This window comes from Alexandromys fortis, unplaced genomic scaffold (genome assembly GCF_014885135.2).
Source record: "Alexandromys fortis isolate MF-2015 unplaced genomic scaffold, M_Fortis_MF-2015_v1.1 scaffold_3, whole genome shotgun sequence".
Taxonomy (NCBI): Eukaryota; Metazoa; Chordata; class Mammalia; order Rodentia; family Cricetidae; genus Alexandromys; species Alexandromys fortis.
In genome coordinates, this window is record NW_026067909.1 from 23,058,960 (window position 1) to 23,081,276 (window position 22,317).

Below are 22,317 nucleotides of genomic sequence, written 5' to 3' on the forward strand. Positions count from 1 at the left end.
AGTCTATAAATGAGCACTGTGGGCCCGTTAGACTCTCCTCTTACAGAAGGAACAGCTGCTCCTCTCTCTGAAGATTCCTCTCCTACACAAAACAAAGTAAAAGCAATAGAACTTTAGTCTTACTGGGCTTGATGGCACAGACTGAGAGACCACCAAAACAAACAAACAGAAAACAAATGCAGGCAGTGTGTGTTCAAAGACCCTCTGGGCTAAGTAGCAAGACTCTGTCTGAGAAACAAAATGCCATGCATTGTGGCACATCGCATGCCTGTAACTTCAGACCTTGTGGGGATGCTGGCGGCAGGAGGATGAGGGACAAGGCCTCCCTCAACTACATGGCAAGTGCAAGCCTAGTCTCGGCTACATTAGTCCCCATCTCAGAAAACCAAAGTCTCAAAACTTGCAGCAACTAAAAGGTTGTCCATTCAATAGAAATTAAGGGGAGGATTTTTACAATGGCCATTCTTGTGGATGGCTCTTAGATAGAGCCTTTCTGGAAGGGTGTGTGACAGGGGTCACAAAGAAGGGTGCCCATTCTGAGATGGCTCATTATCAAGTCGAGCTTCCTGAGTAGCAGCCAGCCCTGCTCCTCCTCCCCACCCAGTGCTGCAGTTGAACTCCTCTGCATACCGTGCCATCAGGGCCTGTGCTAGCTGCGTGTGCTGTAGGAGAAAGCGCATCTGAGAGCTTCCTTGTGATAGGAGGCAGCAGAAGGGTTAAACTACTGCTTGGCAGTGGGTACGTTCAGGCTGTGCTGTTTTTCCAGGATGGTGTATGGTGGGAAGTAGGAGATAGTGAAGGAAGGCCCGAGAGTGTTGAAAGTGCTATGGGCAGTGGAGTCAGTGCCTTGGGAGGAGCTTTAGGGGGATGCAGAGTGACCTGAGCAGGACCAGAGGCTCGTTCTTGACCCAGCACATCAGGAAGTCAGAGGTCAGTGCTACCAGGCTGGGGTCAGAGTGAGGGTTGTCTATGACAGGAAACAGCCCTGGAGGAGAAGCAGGGTACAGGATGAACCCTTCCCTGATGCTGAAGGACAGACAGTGTGCAGCTGGGGGTGTAAATGGACGTGAAGGAGTGCTGGAGCAGAAGCGAGCGAGCTGAGCTAAGTGGGGTCGAGAACACAGGTAACATTTTCCAGATGGCCACTGGAGAGGGCAGCCTCTTACATTAGCTCACGAGGCCACGGAAGCCAAGTTGAGCAGCTTCTACCACAGTTAACTAGGGAGAGGATCCCACTCCACTCCACACAAGGAAAGTGGGAGCCCAACCTTTGTTGGGAGGTTGGGGGGACTTTCAGTAGACGGGGGCATGTAGAGGGGGGACAGAGGTAGCATGTACCAGAGAGGCCCAAGATGAGGAAGGACAGGGTACTTGCTCTCTTTTCTCTCCCTCCACCTCTTCTGTCTCCCACTTACATCCCTTTTCATTATCCAGGCTAGCGTCAACTGCCTTGGGCTTAAGCCATCCTGACCACAGTCTGCCGAGAGAGGGGCTATAGCTGGAAGGCATAGTTGCTGAGGGGACAGCTCTGTGAGTGGTGGTGTGCTGTAAAACTCCTTAGTTCCCTGGTCACCGAGCCTTTTGCCTGGAACCTGTTGCTGCTCTTGGTGTGTCTGTGCTGGCCCCTGGGACTACTTCCAGAGTGCCCAGGCAAAGCCCCAGCAGCACCCAGGGCCTCAGGGCTTGTTTCCCATACTCCGTATCCTCTGACCTCTGAGCTGAGCTGTGTCCTTGGAAAGGCTGCTCTACTGGGATCCTTTACCAACTCCCCTCTGTACCCCGCCACAGTCCCCACCCCAGCAGGTGTTCTTTGTACCAAGGGTTGTTTTGTTTTCTCACCTCGTTCTGTTCTCCACACCCTGGAAAGAATGTGGTGTGTGTGTGCTTAAAACAAAGTCAACAGAGACAATAACAGAACAGTAAATCTTGTACTCCACAGAAGTATTGAAGAGCCTCCATATAAACTGTTTTGTGTAAGGCTTAATCTTCTAATGGTACAGTCGGGTTATTGGCAGCAAAAGAGAAATGACCATGGAACTACATATTAAAAGTAATTGAACTTGATTGAGCAAACATAGGAAGAAAAGAACTAATTTCTATTAGGTAGAACCATGAGGATTATAGTCACTAAGCCCAAGAGGTGCTTAGAGTATGGGATCTAGTGAATAGAAATCTGAACACTCAGCTGAATTTCAGGTAAGTACCCACTGATTTCTTTTGTATAAATATATCCACACAGAAGATATATTTAACACACCAGAGAAGATCGACAGTGATCTGAGCTGGGCATCCTGAATGGGAAGCCTTCGTTCAGGGTAAAATGTCAGTGAGCTTGTGAATGTTATCTCATGCATGCCGAATTGCTGCCACACCCTAAGGTCAGTGCAGGTTGTTTACCAGATCACAGAAAATAGCAGCGCGTCATGACATGGGAGGTTCATTCAGAAGAATAATTTGGAAGCCGTAGATGTTGTCAGCTCAGGTGGTGACTGGTCATCTCGTCTCCTGCACTTGTGGTTTCGAGTAAATGGCAGTCTGCCATCCAGTCGCACTGTTTCCGTTCTGCAGACATTTAAGGGTATTTCACATTGTCGGATGGGATGGTGAGTGTGCTTCCATGGTAGCCTTGATGCTGTTTGTCTTGGTCACTGCTCTATTGCTGTGAAGAGACAACATGACCAAGGCAACTCTCACAATAAAAGGAAGTATTTAATTGGGGGCTTGCTTACAGTTTCAGGGGGTTAGTCCATTATCATCATGGCGGGGAACATAGAGCAGGCAGACAGGCATGGTACTGGAGAGGTAGCTGGGAGCTGCATCCTTCAATACTGTAACAGACATTATACATGTGATGAAAAGAGTGGATCTGACATGTGATACCAACCTGCATCCTCCATGTATTTATGCCCACATGTACACCTCCCACATATGGAGATACATGATGTCAACCTCTGTCTTCCACAGGCATGGATAGCCACACACACCCACACTTAAATGTGCACCCACACACATACTTGTGTGTGCACACATCACATGTATGCACAGAGAAATGTTTCTAGGGATTTTAGAGAAAAGTTGCATGGATATTTTTGCCAAGTTGAGATAGAATCTACTAAAAGAACCAAACATTTACAGAGGCTGATTTTTATTAACATATGAACTTTTTTTTTCTTTACTAAAAGGCGTCATCAGAAGGATGACAACACAAAGCATAGGCTTGGAGGACACATTTGCTTTGCTTGTCACTGACAAAGATACCTGAAAGATACAGGAGGAAGAGACAGTGTTGGGAATACCAGTCCCCAGCCACTTCTTCAGGAGCTTTAATCTGAATATTGTCACGCTTGACCGCCAGCTGTAACAAGCAGAGTTGCTTCTTGTCTTCTAACTACCTCTCACATTTCATTGTAGAAAACTTTCCTATCAACCGTGTCGGAAACTTCAGCTCTGGGAATTCTGTGCCGCATACCATGGGTGGTACACCAGAGCCTACGCAGAACCTGGCTTCCAGTGCTAGAGGGGTCCCCGCAAACCATGATCCTGGCCACTCGTCAGATACCCCACCACCCCCGGGAACAGCAGCACCACAGAAGTGCTTTGTAGAGATCAGAGGCATGACCTGTGCGTCCTGTGTGTCTAACATAGAGAGGGGTCTTCAGAGACATGCCGGTAAGAGGCCTGAAGCCATGCTGAACTTGGACGTCCTTGCTGTCTGTTCTCCATGCACTGTGTTTATCAGTAACCCAGACAGTCTGGCAACAAGCCCATCAGATGATAATGTCTATGTTTGTCTAACATCCCTGTATGATTGGCATTCTGTCCCTTAAGAGACACTTATTTTGTCACCAAGTCTGTCTCTGACTTAGCCATACAAGTCAAGGCTGAAGGTCATGGTGTGTTCTGTGGAAAGATTCCTTCTCAGTTAGCTTTTCCCAGTATTTCTCAGTCTCCTACCCACATCCCATCTACTCTTCTTTAGGAAATAAAAAACTAGCCTGGGCTTAAAATTTCTGGTTTCGGATCCTCTATCCTGTTGATGTTGGAGGCTATAAATTCTGCATCTGCTGGGTTTGTCCTCCAGATGATGTTTATAATATTGCTCCTTCATCCTGAAAGTGCAACAACAATCTTGTTCTTGTTTTTGTTTGGGAATACTTTGGTCAAGACTCTACCTGTTGCTCTGGAGCAGAGCTGACCAGTGCTGTGGGAGACTTTCTGTTCTGACTCCTGGCCCTTCTTCAGGCTTAACTTAGGATGTCCTGTTTTCCTGGCCTTCTGCTCACCTTTTAAAACTACTGCCGGACAGTGGTGGTGCACGCCTTTAATCCCAGTACTCGGGAGTTAGAGGCAGGAAGATCTCTGCGAGTTCGAGGCCAGCCTAGTCTTTAAGAGCTAGTTCCAGGACAGGCTTCAGAAACTACAAAGAAACACTGTCTCGAAAAACAACAAAACAACACAGAAACACAACAACAACAACAAGCTACCGAAGCTCTTGGGTCATTGTGCTAAATCAGACTGTGTTGCAGGAGAACCTTTGTCAACTTTGGTCTGGTTGCAGACAAATTAAAATGTAATTTCATAGTACCTGCGCCTGATTTTAGCTTCCTTGTTCTATCTTTTATGGTATATTTTTCTAAAGCATATCGTGCCTTTCATTTGAATGTGACTCTTTCTTCTCCTTAAACTAACACAATAGTATTAGCCAGATGGATTATAGTATTTTCACTTTTGGAAATCCTTAAAAAATTGAGAAGAGTAAATAAACCAATATTTGAAAATTTCTAATTTCCCCCGTGTATGCCAGGAAGGGAAGAAAAATGTGCCCTCTCTGTGACAGTGGTTGTGACCACCGCATCTACACCCCTTCTTTGATGTGCATGCAACAGTTGGACCTTCTAAAGACTTGGCATCCCCAGGGGCTGGGTGGGCATTTGGAATCCCACACCCATCAAATCAGAGCCTGATTTAACAAGGTCCTCATATGGCTCATATGCCCTTTAGCGTTTGAGGCGTGTTTTTGGGAACAGTAGCTCTCTATCCTGATTATAATTTAGAACCACCTGAAAAACCTTCTTAAAACGACACTTGACACTTACCCTGGGAGATACTGAGTTGCCTGGGCTGTGCTAGGAGGCATCAGAGTTGTTCATGGCTCAACAGCTGATGCTCATGCCCAGCCAATTTTGAGAGCCACTGCTCTAGTGGATGCTTAGGGAGGTATTTTTCTTGGTTAAGCCGTGCTGACAACAGTATCAGCCCCATTGCCATGCCCAGAGTCTCAGCCGTGACCCAATGGTTCCAGGTATTCTCTCTGTGTTGGTTGCCTTGATGTCGGGAAAGGCGGAGGTCAAGTATAATCCAGAGGTCATCCAGCCGCCCAGAATAGCTCAGCTTATCCAGGACTTGGGCTTTGGAGCAACAGTCATGGAGGACAACACAGTCTCTGAAGGTGACATCGAACTGATTGTAAGTCCAGTGGCTGTCACCTTGAGGTGCAGGTGTGGAGGGTGGAGGGTGAGTTTTTGACAGGTGTTGTCCTTATACTTGCTGGCTGCTGGGCTGTGGGCTTTGTTTAGTTTGGGAAGGAAGATTGGTTGTGTCAGAGAGGGAGAGGAGTCCATTCTGGTGGGTAAACCCACGGTCAAGAGGGAGAGATGGTGAAATCTAAGAGTTTAGAGACTGTCACTGTGGCTAGAGTAGCCGAGCTGGCACGCTCTGGGTTCATACCGGTCTTGACAAACAAAGTGGACTACAACCCAGGAAGACAGCTGCCATCAGCCCACGCCTTGTGCTTGGACGTGCATATGCGTACATACATATGCATACAGAAGATAAATAAATACGGCCGGCGAGAGGTGCAGTGGCTAAGCATGCTCGCCACCAAGCCTGACACCGGCGTTTGATCCTCAAAACCTACATAGTGAGAGAGAGAACCGACTCCCACACGTTATTCTCTGACCTCCACATGTGGGCCGTGGAAAGTGCATTCCCAAATCATAGACACGCACAAGGAAATAAACAAATAGAAATAGGAAAGAGGGGAAACTCGTTTAAACAATGTGCTTCACGCTTCACTCTGGTCTTTCCTTAAGCTAGTCCTCATGCCCGCTAAACAGGGTCTCACTATGCAGCCATGGCTTCTTTGGACTTTTGTTTACTTTTTAAAACAGGGCCTCATTATTTAATTCTGGCTGGCCTCAAACTCACGGAGATCTGCCTGCTTCTGCCTCCCAAGTGCTGGGATTAAAGGTCTGTTCCACTGCAACCATTTGAATGTTTTATATCTACTTTTTGTTTGCACAAGCTAGGCATGTGCTCTGCCTCTGAATTACACCCTAACCTAGAACTTTTTTGCACCTAATTCATAGTCTAGGCTATCTGGTATGCCTCATTTATATCTGGCAGTGGCATGTCACACTTTAAATCTTCTTTTTTTTCAGGGTCACAGGACACAATGGTATATGGCAGAGGGTGCCACAGTTAAAGTTCTTGCCCTGTTGCCGCAGGGACAGTTGCTAGTCTGGTCTCCAACAGCTTGCCTCACTTATGCAGACCGCAGCTGCTCAGAGTAGACAATGGAGCCAGGTTCTCAAGGGCCAGGCTTCAGCTCTGCCCCTCACTGGTGCGGGGCAGTGCACAAGTTAGTAGCTTCTCAGCCCTTCAGCTTAGGGAGGGCTCCCTCCTTGGCCTGATAAGACCAATCTAGTGCCTGAGATGGCACCTACCATGTTGCAAGTGTGTAATAAAATTACTGCTGCAAAGATGAAAGCGAGCTTAGGTGTTCCATTGACGTATCTGCCGACTTGTTAAGTGTCTCTTAGTGCAGCACAAAGAGCAGGTGGGCTGGTGCCTGACAGTACCCCCTTTCTTGTTCTTGGGTACCATGCCGAGCTGGATGTTGAACGTCTCATCAACAGGTGACTTCCCCTCTTGCTCCCTAATTCCGAATGGATCTCATGGCTCCTTGGGCATTCGTTCTGGAGTTCTGATGCACTCTGTGAAGTACAGTTCTGATCACATTGCATTGATGTCCATCCCCCTTCCAATAGCTTTGCAGCAGCTGCCAGCTTAGCCACACTTTCAGTTGAGAGCACACAAGCCTTCACGCATCCAACGCGTCCAACGGCGCTTCAGGTTTTCCTCCTTGCCCTTGTGTGGCCGCTGCCCTGCCAGGCCCGGCTGCTTGTGGCTGCCTGAACGCCTCGTGCTGTGCTGCCCTTGGATTTTCCCCCTTGTTGTTCTCCTTTTCCATCCCCTGTTAACACCCTCTGTGTTCTAGGGTCAACTCATCTTCTGCCCCCTCCAAGAGTAATTTTAAAAACTCTGTTCTCTTGATCACGTGGCACTGACATTATCTCCGTGGGAGCCAGTAGGGCCCCGGAGCAGAGGGGCCAGATGAAGGCTGCAGATCAGATACCGATAACACTTGAAGGGTTCCAAAGATTTTGCAAAGATGCTCTTCCGTATACTTGATATGCAGTGATTGCCACAGTGTTGCTGGCGAGAAAACACGATGTGGAGTGTTTGCCAAAAGCTCATTCATCCTTAGAGAGCCAAAAGTCAAACCTTGGTCTTCAGCCACTGGCCGAATGATTGCCGTTGCATATTCTGGAACGGGAAGAAAGCGGCAGAAGTCACTGGGACACTGATAGGGACGGAATCTTGCACATGGATTTAGGAGTAGGAGTCCAGTGTCTGGGGAAGAAACGGGAGGAAGAAGTAAATGCCTGTCACTCGAGTCCCTGAGGTACACTGGAAAGGCTTCTCTCAGACCTGGGGTTTTTGTCCGCTTGTCTTGCAGATCTTAGGGATGACCTGCGCTTCCTGTGTCCACAACATAGAGTCCAAGCTCACGAGAACAAATGGCATCACTTATGCCTCTGTGGCCCTCGCCACCAACAAAGCCCACGTGAAGTTTGATCCCGAAATCATTGGTCCACGGGATATCATCAAGATTATTGAGGTAGTCCGTTCCTGAAAACTGTGTGTCCACTTTTACAAAGGAATGGTGTATAATGGCCGGAGAAAGGTAGCTAAGCGGAATTAAAAAGTCTTCGAAAAGCTATCGACTTTCCCAGAGAGTAGTACGGTGGCTTAATTAATTGAAGAAGGTTAGTTAATTGCAGGTTGTGTGAGAGAGTGTGAGTCAGTGGTAAGAGATGAGGCTGGCAAGGGGCTCACAGCTGGAAGTGCTCGCTGTGCAAGCCTGACAGACGACTCAAGTTCCATCCTGGAACCCGTGCGGGTCTGCAAGAACTGACTCCCCAGGGATGTTAGTACTGGTTTCCACACGTGTGCGCATACATACATACATACATATGCTCATCCTTTTTTTTTTTTTTTTTTTTTTTTAAAGAAAGAGATGAGAGGAAAGAGACATTACTTTCAGTTTTAAATATTTCCTGAAGATCATCAGTCTGGACCTGGTGTGGAGAGTTAAGCTGCCTAACCTCTATGTACAAATACTGTTCCTATCTGTGTCAGGTGTGTGCAGACTCAGGGAACGATGGCACCGCACAGATAATTCCACGCTTACTTCCCTGCTAGGCTTGGAGGGGAACACGGTCACCTTTGCATTAGGAACAGAGGGTTCATGACTGTCCTTCCTCCCGCTCCCTGTATCTGTCCACAGACCTCCCATTTCCTCCTTCTGGTCGGCATTCTCCAGACTTGAGAGAATGGCCATCCACGGTGACTGGAATGGGTTAAGATAGTCCAAACTAGTAAGAGTAATTGTAGCAGTCAGGGTAAGGGTTAATTACTTAGCGAAACTGACTGCTTATGAAATGTTATCCTTAATTGTTTCTTCCTTGGGCATGTGTATAGTGAGAGATGCTTATCGTGTGGCCCAGCAGAGCTTGTGGATATGGAAATGCTGCTGATGTTTGTATACAAGTAGACTAACTAACCTCACAACTAAGTGAGGATAGAGCCTCAGAGGAGTTAGGTTCTTGCTCGTCGATGCCCAGCTCACAGGAGGCAAGATGGCCCTGCCAGCTCAGATCCCCCGAATCTGAGAGAATAGTGTCCACATGTCACCACTCATGGGGCTAAGGAGTCACCATGATGCGATAAACAGGAAGGAGAGTTCTCAGTAGTGAGAGTCTTCAAACGCGTCTCACTTCCCCTTTGACTTCTAATACCCTTAGCTGGCTCCGCCCTGCTCAGTGACTTAGTGTAGCCTCCTGGACCTTGGTCCGTAGTGGAGAAATATTGGAAGATTGCCTGGCTTCCAGGCTCGTGACTCTGGGGCATCTTGTCCTGATACAGCTAGGCCGGGATTAGTTACGAGAGTATTTGTCTTGTGTTGCCTCGACTGCCCTTCCACCATGACATTTCATTTTGGAGCTGCTCAGCGCCAGCGTGCTGGGCCCCGTGCGTATTCGCAAGGAGCAGCAGAGACGTAGAGCTCAGGTGAAGGTGGAGACAGCAGAGCTTGGAGAAAGCACAGGGCTGAGGCACAGTCTGTCAGGACGTCGAAAAAGCCACTCTTGAACGCAGTAGGAAGTTGCTCAGAAGCCTAGAGCCCCACACTCTGCACCCAGTATTTTAGTATACTTGTTCTCTCTGGCCCTCACTTTCCTCTTGCATAGGTGAAGTGCCAGGCCACAAGACACCTGGAATTCTAACTTGAGAGTCTTTTGAAGTCAACCCTGGTCAGCTTTGGGACCCATTGAAGTCAGTGTGACAGTACCAACTGCCTTCACTCACAGTAGGAAGAGGCGTGGCCGTTCAGAGCCATGTCCGCGGGGTGGTACCGTTGTCCGCGGGGTGGTACCGTCTCAGCATGGAGAGTACCGAACCTCCCTCTGAAACAGGTTTGGCAGCCATTTGGGACAAAGAGGTCATGAGAGGAAAACCTTAGGTCACCAGGGGGAACTCTGAGATTTTAACTTCCGGGGCTGGAAATGCTTCCCACTTGTGCCTGTTTTAACCGCCGTCTTTCTCCTTGCTCCCCACCCTGTCTCTTTCAATCACTAGGAAACCGGCTTTCATGCTTCCTTGGCCCAGAGACATCCCAGCGCTCATCACCTGGACCACAAGGTGGAAATAAAACAGTAGGTAGAAAGCTGCTGTTGTATATAGCACAGTGCCTCAGAGTGGCTCCTTACCTTGTTGGGAATGAGTGCATGAACTATGACATCAGTGACTTAGGCAGATTCTGGAAGGTCCAGGAACCAGGAGACCCAGGATTTGCAACCCGGAGGAGTGTGTTAAGCTAAAGGAAGCATCAGGGAGTGAGGTTCCTTCTGGGGCTTTTGGAATGTCTGCAGCATGGTCCTGTTGGCTTACCCAGGGTGCAGGGGGTTGGCAGGTGAGAGTTTGGGAAGCCTCTTGGATGGCCTCAGTCAACAGCCTGAGCGCGCAGGATTGCAGGAGCTACATTAGGATACGGAACTTAAAAGAACCTTCAGTGAAGGATCCGTATGGCCTGTTTGGGATATCATGCATGATGTAGCTCACATGAGGCCCAGATGTCATCTGTGATCCTCGGTTCTAAACTTTTGTGTTTATTGACAGCCTCACTAATCTTATACTCTTATTTTAAGTAATTAAAAACTGAATGTGTAACTAAGCTTATACTAATAAAATACTGTTTTCATCCATTTCTTGCTTTGAGGGGAATCTGCATGAAACAACAGCGAGAACACTAGGCTGCTGTAGGCTAGGGTGGTAACCTCTTTGGAGATAGTTCTTGTCTTCTAGTCCTCAGTTGCTGCGCCTATAAATTGGTGGTCACATACCAGCTTATGCAACGGCAGAGCTAAGCCCAAAGATCTTTGTAGTCACGTGTGGTCCTTTAGATTGACGATAGTGTCGGGGTGAGCCTCACTTTTGGCTTAGTCCATCTTAGATCTAACCTGATCTCAGTTCTGATGTGTCCGTGTTGCTGATTTTGCCTTCCAGGTGGAAGAAATCTTTCCTGTGTAGCCTGGTGTTTGGCATCCCTGTCATGGGCTTGATGATCTACATGTTAATCCCCAGCAATAAGCCCCATGAGACGATGGTCCTGGACCACAACATCATTCCAGGACTGTCCATTCTAAATCTCATCTTCTTCATCTTGTGTACCTTTGTCCAAGTATGTATTGGAAAGCTGGGCAAACCTCTGCCCCTTGTGCCCAGGCACGGCTAGGGGATCTCTGCCCTTCAACTGTGTCAGCAGCCCTTTAGCTTGGTTCCGGTGGTACTTCACTGCAACCTTGCTGCCTCTCCTCTGGGTAGCTGCTGCTCTTAGTCTGTCTTATGACCAGCAGGGAGGGCTGCAAATGTGGGAACTAAGAAATGTGCCTGGCTTCACTGACAGCCTCACAGTCATTTCTTTGTAAGCGATTGGAACTTGTTAGAACAACCACGCTCTCCTTGTAAGCTTGGTGAGCCTGTCTGTTCCTGGTGTGTGTGTGTTACCAGTAGCAAGACTCAGGATCTCATACATGCTGGGCAAGTATGCCATCATTCAGTCACCCCTCAAGTCCCCAACGCCCTGATTTGCTTATTATTTAATCTAGTTTACCTTAGTTGTTAGAATTATTAGATGAGTGTCTCTGGAGCTCATGCTTCTCTTGAATGTTCTATCCTGAAAGGCAAAGCCATGGTCTTCAGCTTTGGGTAACAGGCAGGCTCTGAGGAACATCTGTGTATGCAGGCAGGTATATGCATAGAGAATGTCTGCATGGGAACATTTTGGCATATAAAACTAGGACTATTTAGGGGCAACCATCTGTAGGCTGAATTATTTTCCTATATTTTCTTTTTAATTGCAAATCCGCTTTGACTTATCCTAAGTAATTTCAGCAGTACGGAAGCAAAGGGAAAGGTGTTCTGACTAGTTATGCACTCCTCTGGCCCAGTCCTGTTCTCTAGTATTGCTGCTGTATCTTCAGGAGTTAGGCATGCATCGCTCCAATATCTCACAAATAGAGCAAATGTGTGTGTGCGTGGGCATGTGTGTTTATGCTTATATGTATGTATGCATGTTCAGCCTACACAGACACAGATGTTTGGTACTGGAAGTGGGGTTATGTTGGACACTAACGGATGCTGTCTCTTTTATTTGTGTCATGGACATATGCCATTGATGTACCTTCTCTCTAGAGACCATTTTCAGTAGAAGCGAGCCATCATCATCATCGTTACCATTCTCTTATTACGGATATTTGCACGGCAGGCCTGCATTTTAAAGGCTTCATGTCCTTTAAGGGCTCATCCACCTCTGTGGCCAGTAGCGCTCTGACCAGAAAATATGCTTCATCGGAGGCTTAGGCAGAGCGTGTGTCAGCAGTAACAAATAACCACTGAGAACAGAGTGATACCAGATACTCACATGCACCTAGAATCCTCATCATCCCGCGGGCTCCTGGGGCTCCTCCTCTTTGTCTGACCCTTGCCCTCCCTGTCTCTTTCAGTTCTTCGGTGGGTGGTACTTCTACGTTCAAGCCTACAAATCCTTGAGACACAAGTCAGCCAACATGGATGTGCTCATCGTACTGGCCACGACCATTGCCTACGCCTACTCCCTGGTCATCCTGGTGGTTGCCATCGCTGAGAAGGCTGAGAAGAGCCCTGTGACATTCTTTGACACGCCCCCCATGCTGTTCGTGTTCATCGCCCTTGGGCGGTGGCTGGAGCACGTGGCGAAGGTAGCTACCACTAGCTACAGGTTAAGAAAAGGCACCGTTCCTTCCAGTAATCTGAATCTCCGTCCACTGGCAGCCTGTGCTGAGACCCACCAATTACACGGGCTGTAGAGAATGACCAAGGAATCCGAGCCCCTATGTAATTAGGGCTGCCGTCACTAATCTCCCAGCTGCTTGTTCCTTCTGGAATCCCCGCTAATCTGGCTAATTAGTAAAACCTTTGTTCGGGTGATTGCACAGTGGAGCAAACTTTGAACTCTATGCCTGAGCTCACATGGTCTCTTAGTGCCTAATGGATTGTAGTCCGTGTGGAAACGCACACCTCCACCTCAGGCTTGGGTGATGTCTGACACTTCACACCGGGCCCAGCATTGGAATGGAGCCTGTAAAAGAAGGGGAAGAAATTATTTTGAGGGTGAAAGAAAACGGCCTTCGGGGAGACTGGAATTGTTTTAATCTGGAGTGGAATTCTAAGGTCTTCTTAGGCAGCACCGGCCTGGGCTTTCCTTGTGGCACTGGCGTGCGTGGCTGCCTTGGTGGTTAGTGGTGGCGGTGTGTTTTGCACCAGCCACCTTTGACACCGCGCTTGTGAGTGTCAGCCTGGGTTTGGGTGTCAGCTCTCAATTTGCATTCCCATTATTTCCTAGAGCAAAACCTCAGAAGCCCTGGCAAAACTCATGTCACTCCAAGCCACAGAAGCCACAGTCGTGACCCTCGGTGAGGACAACTTAATCCTCAGGTGGGTTGTGTCCATCAATAGAGTTTGTGATCTTTCCGTATCATCTTTGTAGTTCACAGCAAGTGTCCGTCTTGTAGTTAATGATGTGCAGGCTCTGTAGTCATTCCCTTGAGGTGCTGTCCTAAGCTTGCATTGGCTGCTGGAGCTTCTCCACATTCTGACCAGTGGCCTTTCTAAAGGCCTGCGTTGCACCGGTCCGTCTGTACTGCTGTGTGCTGGAATCCTTCAGCGACTCCCTGCTTTCTTAGGGTAAAGTCTGTAGCCCTTAGCATGGCAGTGGAAGTCTGCTTTCAACTGCGCACTCTCCTGTCAAGCTCAGCCCCTTTCCATCGCTCAGTGCCAAGCAGGTATAGCCATCCCCCCAGCATAAATGAAATTTGGTTCTAGGACCCTCGGATGCCAAGCCACCCCATGCTCAAGCCCCTCCTCTGAAATGGAATAGTATTTGTATAGAATTTCACATCTCTCCACGTGCTTTAAATCATCCCTAGAATAATTATGATACATTTACAATGCGATTACTATGTAAATAGGTATTGTACTGTATTGTTTAGAGAACAGTAATGCAAAAATATGTGAATGTTGAGGTCCTCTCCGTGTGTGTGTGTGTGTGTGTGTGTGTGTGTGTGTGTATGAGAGAGAGAGAGAGAGAGAGAGAGAGAGAGATATTTTGTTGGAGATGGGACCCAGGGCCTCTTACATGCTGAGCAAGTGTTGAACCACCAAGCTACATCCCAGTCCCTTTCCTGAATATTTTTGATGCAAGATTGATTGTGTCTGCTAATTTAGAACTCGCAGGTACATAGGGTTTAGCTGTAAAAAAAGTTCAGTAGTCAGTCTAGGACCCGGTCTGATTACAGACCAGGAGGATGTTATCTGGATGTCTTCTGTTGCAGAGAGGAGCAAGTGCCTATGGAGCTGGTGCAGCGAGGTGATATCATCAAGGTTGTCCCTGGGGGCAAGTTCCCAGTGGATGGGAAAGTCTTGGAAGGCAATACCATGGCCGATGAGTCCCTCATCACAGGTTCGGTGGTTTGTTTTATGTTCCTTCAGTGGGGTCATGGTCGTCACTGGTGCACGTGACACAGAGTGGGCTGAGCGAGTCATTGACTTGGGTCTTCTCTTCTAGGAGAGGCCATGCCTGTCACTAAGAAGCCTGGCAGCGTAGTGATCGCTGGCTCCATAAATGCTCACGGCTCCGTGCTCATTAAAGCCACCCACGTGGGCAACGACACTACATTGGCTCAGATTGTGAAGCTGGTGGAAGAGGCTCAGATGTCAAAGGTAGTGATGAAGAAACCCCTGCTTTGAGAAATGGTCACAGCCTAGCATACCAGAGGCCCTGGGGTCCATCTCCAGCACTGACTAAAAACTAAAATAGAATGGTAGGGCCACATGGACCTTACATCCCTAGCTAGTCCAGAGACGGAAGCTGGAAGATCAGGACTTCACGCTCATTTTTGGCCTGGGCCAGCTCCAGACCGCCTGGGCTACGTTATATCCTGCCTCCAGACAAAGAAACATGAGGAATAATCTCAAAGTTCACAGGAGTACCCATCAGTTACCGAGTAGATGACTCCTAAGCGGGAATGGAGGGAGCTTGGACCCAAACCCTACTCTTGTCTGTCTCTGTGGGTTGTAACTTTCTGTGGTCTTCATGCTTTATTTTCGTAGGCACCCATTCAGCAGCTGGCTGACCGGTTTAGTGGATATTTTGTCCCATTTATCATCATCATTTCAACCTTAACATTGGTGGTGTGGATTATCATCGGTTTTGTCGATTTTGGTGTTGTTCAGAAATACTTCCCTGTAAGTCGGGTGCCTTGGACAGGATGGTTGCCATGCTTTAAGTAACTGACTGCCATTGACCCTATTCTCTGTGTCTTGGATTCACTGGGCTTTATTATCCATTATGTTTTATTTGCTTCTTTCACCTATTGGCAGCAAAGCCTATGTCACAGTAGGGTAATCAGTCTACTTGTGAAGATCTTTATTAGGGGTGCTCACTGAAGGTCAGGGATCTCACTCAGCGGCAGAGCACTCACTCAGTTTGTGCAAGGCCCTGGGTTCCATCGTTGGCACGGATACACACACACACAAATGCACTCTGCTATCTACTCAAAGATAATATTCACCATTTGGTTCCCGTTGGAGTGCTTCAGGAGTTTATTGGCCATTATAAGACATACGTTATGGAAAATAGACCACAATTTTGATGACATAATGCTGTGCTAGATCTTAGGGGAAAATATGTTTTTTGATCCCTCTATCTACTAACACCAGCTTTAATATCTTGCCTTCCCAAACAGTGGTGCTTCTCAGTGTTACTATACTACTTAAAGGCTACATGTCATTATAGACAAGGCTTTCTCATGATTAAATAGTTACTTAACAGCAGAGTAAGGAGAGATACATTTTCTAATTTTAATAAGTAGGTGAAGAACACTATCTTAGGAAATACTGTTTTATCAAACGTCAAAAACAAATGGAAAAATACAATGTATCCTCAGAAAAATGTATGTGCTTAAGAAACAAGAGCGGACGGATATCAGTGGTGTCTAAAGACATCGTGGTTTTTATGACTTTGGTTTTATGAACTGACACCTGGAGGCCTCAGTTGAGAGGCCAGCAGTGCCAGGCCTGGACAGCTAATGACCCATCAATGCCACCAGTGAGTGGAGCATCATCTCGTCTTTTCCCGTGCCAGGGCTTATTTTAGCTTAGAGTAAAGAACTAAAGACAGAACCTGTTTCTTCTTTTAAAATAGTTTCTGCCCGCAGGTAAAGGTATATCAGACACAATGCATGCTGCTTACTGAGATGCCATTTTCTCCCTTGGTGTTTGTATGTTAAGCTGAGAAAGTCTTAGTTGAGTCCTTTGTGGCATCTAAGCAGCCCGCCCCCTGGTGCTCGAAAGAGTGGCCCGTGAATAAGCGTGTTCCTAGCATCGTCAGCAGCAGCGCCTAACCTGACGGTCAGGGGTTCCGCTTTTTGGGAAGTTGCAAGCATGTGGCTCTCTGCTCCACGCTTTGCCCTCTTATTCTGATTCTTTTGTTTCCATTTCTAAATCAGGGTGTGCGTTAACAACTGGGGCACTGCCTGTTTCTTTCAGATACTCTCACTGTGGCAAGAGCGTCATTTGTAGGGAGGGTTCATGGTAGTTCTCAAAGTTTATCAGTGCCGCTAAAATGCCAGGTGTCATTTTCGTAAGAATAACAATTAAAAGAATCACATGGTCTTTATCTCTTAAAAATCCCATCTTTGTTAAGTAGCATGCCCTTTTACACGAATACAGTGGCTTCTATGAATATTAAATAACTCTTACAGTATACCTTATTTTAAAATCGTGCCTTTTAAAACGGAAGGATAAAGGATGTGAAGAAGTTGTGATTCCTAATCTCATTTCAGAAAACACACTCTTCATTGTGATTAGTGAGTGTAGTGGTTCTTGGAATAGTGTCCCACAGCCGTAACCAGCAGCAAGATGAGTGGAGATCCCAGACAACCAGCACTGTTTCACCGTGTGCCACCACACCGTAAAGCAGACCTCTGCGTTGTTTTCTTTGGGTGATGAGACATGCATAGAAGAACAAAAGCTGTTACAACAAGTGCCCCCAGTGCTACCCTTTGCGCTTTCTGTGGTTGAGGCGTTAGGCAGAAGATTTAGTAGCACGAATAAAACCACAGCACGTTTCCTTATGCGGCCTTTTAAATCTCGCTGTCTCACTGCTTCCTTTCTGCCTTCGTGCGTGCAGCTTCATCTTCCGGTCAGTTGCCTAGTACTCCATTATGTCTGTAGCTTAGTTGACCAGTTCCCTTTTGGTCGTCCCCAGGTTTTGTTATAATGGGAAGAAAACAGTGATAGATATCCTTGCATCATCTGAACGTAGATTCTTTGGAGAGAGCTATTGAAGCTTTCATAATAATGAAACCCAAAACAGTGATGGTTGTAATTTCTAACATGCCTTGCCAGTGCTGTTCTGTGCAGATGTCTGTTTAAGCACAAAGCACTTCTGAGATTCTTTAATCACCATTTTATACCCGGGGAAGCTGAGGCAGAGAGGGGTGAAGTTAACAGTAGCGCCGGGCACAGGTATGACCTCCGTGGTCTGACTTGTGAGCTTGTGCTCCATCAGGGTCTACACGACTCTGCCCCTGTCCCACCTTGCCTCTTTGAGGGAAGCTATAGGAAGAAGTTGGGGAAGTAGGAAGTGGGGCAGGGAAGTCAGCGCTGATGCTGAAGCTGCACAGAATACAGGCACGTTCCCTAAACAAGCTCACTGCGGTCTCAGTTCCCACTGCCCCCCCTCCCCCCGCTGTGCCGGTCTTGGTGTGCGACTCCTCCCTGAATGCCCCATCTGACGTTTCTCCCCTCTGCAGAACCCGAGCAAGCACATCTCGCAGACAGAGGTGATCATCCGTTTCGCCTTCCAGACGTCCATCACTGTGCTCTGCATCGCCTGCCCCTGCTCCTTGGGGCTGGCCACACCCACAGCAGTGATGGTGGGCACTGGGGTGGCTGCCCAGAATGGTGTCCTGATCAAAGGAGGCAAGCCTCTGGAGATGGCACACAAGGTGAGCCCTGTCAGGTTCTCTGTGGGAGCTTGGATAACAGTTTTTACTTAGAAAATAGTAACTCTTTACTCTTCTTAAGAGGAAAGCCTGAAGGTAAGTGTTGGTGGCTGGAGCAGGAAGCCATGACTGCCTGGGAGTAGCAGCGGTCAATGGCTGTACAATTCGCTGCTTCGTGGACAGTCACGAACTCCATCTCATGTGGTAGATGGGATTCGTAAGAGACTACATCAGGGGGAGGTTAGGTAACCTGCAGCTGTTAACAAAGTTGCCAGCTCACAGGTCCTGTGACTTGGAAGAGCGACAGTGTCTATTACGACTCTTCACTTAGGTCGGTGTGGTGATATGTGCCTGCAGTCCCAGCTCTCAGGAGGCCGAGGCAGAAGGATCATGAGTTCACGTTTTACCTGAGCTGCCTAGTGAGACTGTATCTAAGAAAACCAAAGTCTTTTTGCCCAGCACACTGGTCTACACTCCTATTTGTTCTCCGCACTGTTTGCTGCACACTTCCTGCAGGCGGGCCCCGCACCAGGCTCTGGCACCAGTCATGGCTCCTGGTTTCCAAGGAGCTTACAGCATAGGGGAAGGACAGGTGTCCCAAGTACTGAGTATTAGGACTACAACTCCATAAGGACACTGTACTGGGGCTTGGCCTGTTCAGGGTCCTTAGGTAGTGCTGGTACTCGGGGAAGTTGAGTAAGAGCCAGCCTGCTGACGTGGTAGCGGGGGTGTTGCAGAAGTGAAGTATTGGGTCCGTGGGGACCATGTAGCTGTGTGGATCATACATGAAGTCTGCTGCGTTTCCCTTCACTGTTCTGACCCTAGCACTCAGCCTCGAAGCACCTGGGGCTGAATAAACTAATGAACAACTAGAAGAAAATCTGAGACAGAATGTGTTGAGGGAGGGCCTACTTACGAAAGCTTTGAAAGATCACATAGTAGAATAGATTGTTCCTTCAAGCCACTAGGCTGTATGCTGGGAAAGTCAGGGTGGACTAGGGGAGGCAGGGATCTTTGGACGGAGAAGATCAATTAACAGTGTTGAAGGCAGGGGCTACCACTGAGCTTGGGAATCCAACAGGGTATGCATCTGCTGCTCTTGGATCATGGATCTGAACAGAGCATGCCCTCTACTGGGTCAAAGGAAAAGTACAGTTAGCCTTACAGACTGGCAATTGTTGCCTGCAGAGTTAGGAAGGTAGCAAAAGTTCCCCACCCAAGGCAGGTTGGAAGGAACTCTGCCTTAAGACACGGGAACTCTGAAAGCTGCCTCCACGTTAAGTCCTGACATGAAGTTGTTCTTTCAGATAAAGACTGTTATGTTCGACAAAACTGGCACCATCACCCACGGGGTCCCCAGAGTCATGCGGTTCCTGTTGCTTGTGGACACAGCTACACTGTCCCTCAGGAAGGTGCTGGCTGTTGTGGGTACTGCAGAGGCCAGCAGCGAGCACCCCTTGGGCGTGGCAGTCACCAAATACTGCAAAGAGGTATGCGGGTCTTGGCGTTGCGTTGCAGGGCCTTGGCGTTGCGTTGCCTTCTCTTTCATCAACCTATCCTCCACACACTTCCCTGCTGAGCTGCCTCGGAGGAGGTCTTCACTTGGGGTAGACAGGGCTTGCAGTGGCTTCTTCATGGTTATTTGTGGAACGAGATGATCGCACTGGACATAGGATAGAATGAGTGAGACACAACTCCTCTGCCTTCTGAGAACCTAAGCCTGAGACAGGGGGAGACAGGTACTTCAGCAACTTCTTTATTCGGTGAGGGTGAGAGGACACAAGCCTTCAGTGGGATTACCTGGGAGGAGCTAGCACACGTGAGCTGAGAAGCCTGATTTGGGGGAGTTCAGAGAAGTACCTCTCCTTCTGCCCTAAAACAGTGGAGTGCATTAGGGGACTATACTGATAGTGTCCAAATCATTGATATTTGGGGTGATGAAGGTACCTCAGAAAAACATCGACCTCAGAGGGGTCAACACACTGCTGTTTGACCTCTCCCTGTATGGCTGTTCTGATGACCTCCATCATTTCCGACCCCTTCCCTGGGTATCACACACGGGGAATGATATGTCTGGCGGCTTCAGAACGGTTTTGTCCCACGCCACTTACCGAGCCCATCGTTGTAGTGTGATCGCTTTCAGCATGGGAACATCTGTGTGGTGTGAGGTGATTTGACTTTTCCCTTGGATCTGCAGCCTGCCCGTGTCATGAGGTATTCACCTAGGGAGGGTCTAGCTCTTTTTTTTTTTTTTTTTTTTTTTTTTGGTTTTTCGAGACAGGGTTTCTCTGTGGCTTTGGAGCCTGTCCTGGAACTAGCTCTGTAGACCAGGCTGGTCTCGAACTCACAGAGATCCGCCTGCCTCTGCCTCCCGAGTGCTGGGATTAAAGGCGTGCGCCACCATCGCCCGGCAGGGTCTAGCTCTTTAACCTGCTTCAGGTTGACAGCCAACCCTGAGTCTGATGAGAGAACGCTTGCTGAGCCCATAGTGCCTTTCCTTCGCTTTGCCTTTACTTGCTCCTTCCGTCCCTTTTTCTCCTCACTGGCCTCGCTCCAGTCTCTGCCCTGCTCTCCTGCCTCCACAGGAACTTGGGACAGAGACCCTGGGATACTGCACAGACTTCCAGGCAGTGCCAGGCTGTGGGATTGGCTGTAAAGTTAGCAACGTGGAAAGCATCCTGGCTCACAGTGATCCGACTGGTCCCCTGAATGGGGTTGGCAACTCTCCCACAGGAAAAGGTATTCCTTGCTTTTGTCCCTCCTGGGTCTGGGGGTGGTTGGACCCATCTTGGGTGAAAGCAAAGTCAAGCCAGTCCGTCCCAGACCCTCCTGTGCGATTCCCTTCCTGTAGAGATGAAAGGCTCACTGCTGGGCACTCCACGCCTTGCCTACCCCAGGAACGCCTGCTTTTTCTCTTGCCTGCTTTGGTACATCTAAAGTTTTTTATGTATTTTGTTTTTGCATGGGTTTTGCTGTGTTAGCTTCCAACCTGTGAACCCGAGTGACCCTCCCACCTCAGCCTTCCAGGTAGCCGACACTGTAGGTGTGCGCTACCGTCCCGGCTTAGGCCTCCAGATTCTGAGGCATATGGAAGGCTGAAGTAGCATAGGACAGAGTTATAGCGACTCCAAACTGATTTTCCTACCGGGTGACAGTGGCATCTGTTCCTCCTGTTGCTTTCCCAGCTGGGTGCTCTCTGGTGTGCCGTGGAGTGCTGTCAGAGCTAACAGAAAGCCAGGGAGGCGGAAATGGTCTGCTCACACCAGGGAAAGACACTGCTCAGCAGCAGATGCTGATTTCAGTTTTATTGTTTGTTTGTTTGATTTTTTTAAAAAGTTTTTTAGACTTATTTATTATTTATATATACAGTACTCTATCTGCATGTATGCTGCAGGCCAGAAGAGCCTGCACCAGATCCCATTACAGATCTGGTATACGAGCTACCATGGGCTTGCTGAACTTAAGACCTCTGGAAGAACAGTCAGTGCTCTTAACCTCTCTGTGCCACCTCTCCTTGATTTTGTTTAAGGCAAGGTCAAACTGTGTAACCCAGGCTGGTCTTGAACTTCTGGGGTTCTCCTGTCTCACCTTCTGAGTGCTGGGATTGCAGGCATGCAGCACTGCCTGCACCCTACCTTGTCTGTCTGTCTGCCTTCCTAACTTCCTTCTTTTATTCCTGTGTGTATATGGTGTATGCACAAGTGTGTACATCTGTGTGTGGTGACTTGCTTATGTATACACATACAGAGGAAGGGGGGGGGTAGGTGTCTTGCTCGACCACTCTCCGCTTTTAGCCCTTGAAGGGTCTCTTGCTGAACCTAGAGCTCCCTGTTGTGGGCTTGGCTGGCAGGAGCTCACTATTGTGGGCTAGGCTGGCAGGCCAGTGTTCTTCCTATGTGATCCCTCCCCTGGTGCTGGGGTTACACGGGGCCAGGCTTTGATGTGAATGCTGGGGATCAAAACTCAGGTTCCCAAGCTTGCATAGCAAGCACATTTAAGCACTGAGCCATCTCCCTTGCCAGATTACATTAAACTGGTAGCGAGTGCTAGAATGCCCCCCAAAATAAATCCTGATTTAGGCGATGTTATTAAATGCCATCCATGTGCTGCCTTTTAATAGTTTGAATCCCTAAGGCGGCTTTTCCATTAGAGCATCCAGAAGCTGGGCAGTGTCTCAGCAGGGTCATATACTGCCAGAGGGTGGCAGATAAAAAGTCACTTGTGCTTTCTGGAGCCTGTCATAGAGGCTGGGTGTGCTGCATGCCTTCAGTCACAGGACTTTGGAGATGGGGGCAGGAGTACCAGGAGTATAAAACCAACCTGGACTACATTGTTGTGGAAGATCCCAGCCAGCAAGAATCAAGCATGC

The 22,317-nt window shown here is 48.3% G+C and overlaps 1 protein-coding gene across 3 annotated transcripts in view; it reads left to right on the forward strand.

Moving 5' to 3' along the window:
• Atp7b (ATPase copper transporting beta) overlaps positions 1 to 22,317 on the forward strand; it is a 67,314-nt gene that overhangs the window by 37,542 nt on the left and 7,455 nt on the right. For 2 of the 3 annotated variants that reach the window (XM_050137749.1, XM_050137747.1), the window contains exons 3-15: positions 3,412 to 3,669; positions 5,303 to 5,466; positions 7,802 to 7,963; positions 9,982 to 10,058; positions 10,909 to 11,083; positions 12,408 to 12,641; positions 13,286 to 13,377; positions 14,274 to 14,401; positions 14,507 to 14,661; positions 15,052 to 15,186; positions 17,757 to 17,951; positions 19,256 to 19,438; positions 20,534 to 20,687. In XM_050137749.1, coding sequence (XP_049993706.1) covers positions 3,412 to 3,669; positions 5,303 to 5,466; positions 7,802 to 7,963; positions 9,982 to 10,058; positions 10,909 to 11,083; positions 12,408 to 12,641; positions 13,286 to 13,377; positions 14,274 to 14,401; positions 14,507 to 14,661; positions 15,052 to 15,186; positions 17,757 to 17,951; positions 19,256 to 19,438; positions 20,534 to 20,687 — 2,112 coding nt within the window. The remainder of the gene's footprint in view (positions 1 to 3,411; positions 3,670 to 5,302; positions 5,467 to 7,801; positions 7,964 to 9,981; positions 10,059 to 10,908; positions 11,084 to 12,407; positions 12,642 to 13,285; positions 13,378 to 14,273; positions 14,402 to 14,506; positions 14,662 to 15,051; positions 15,187 to 17,756; positions 17,952 to 19,255; positions 19,439 to 20,533; positions 20,688 to 22,317) is intronic. The other variant, XM_050137748.1, reaches the window with a different exon arrangement.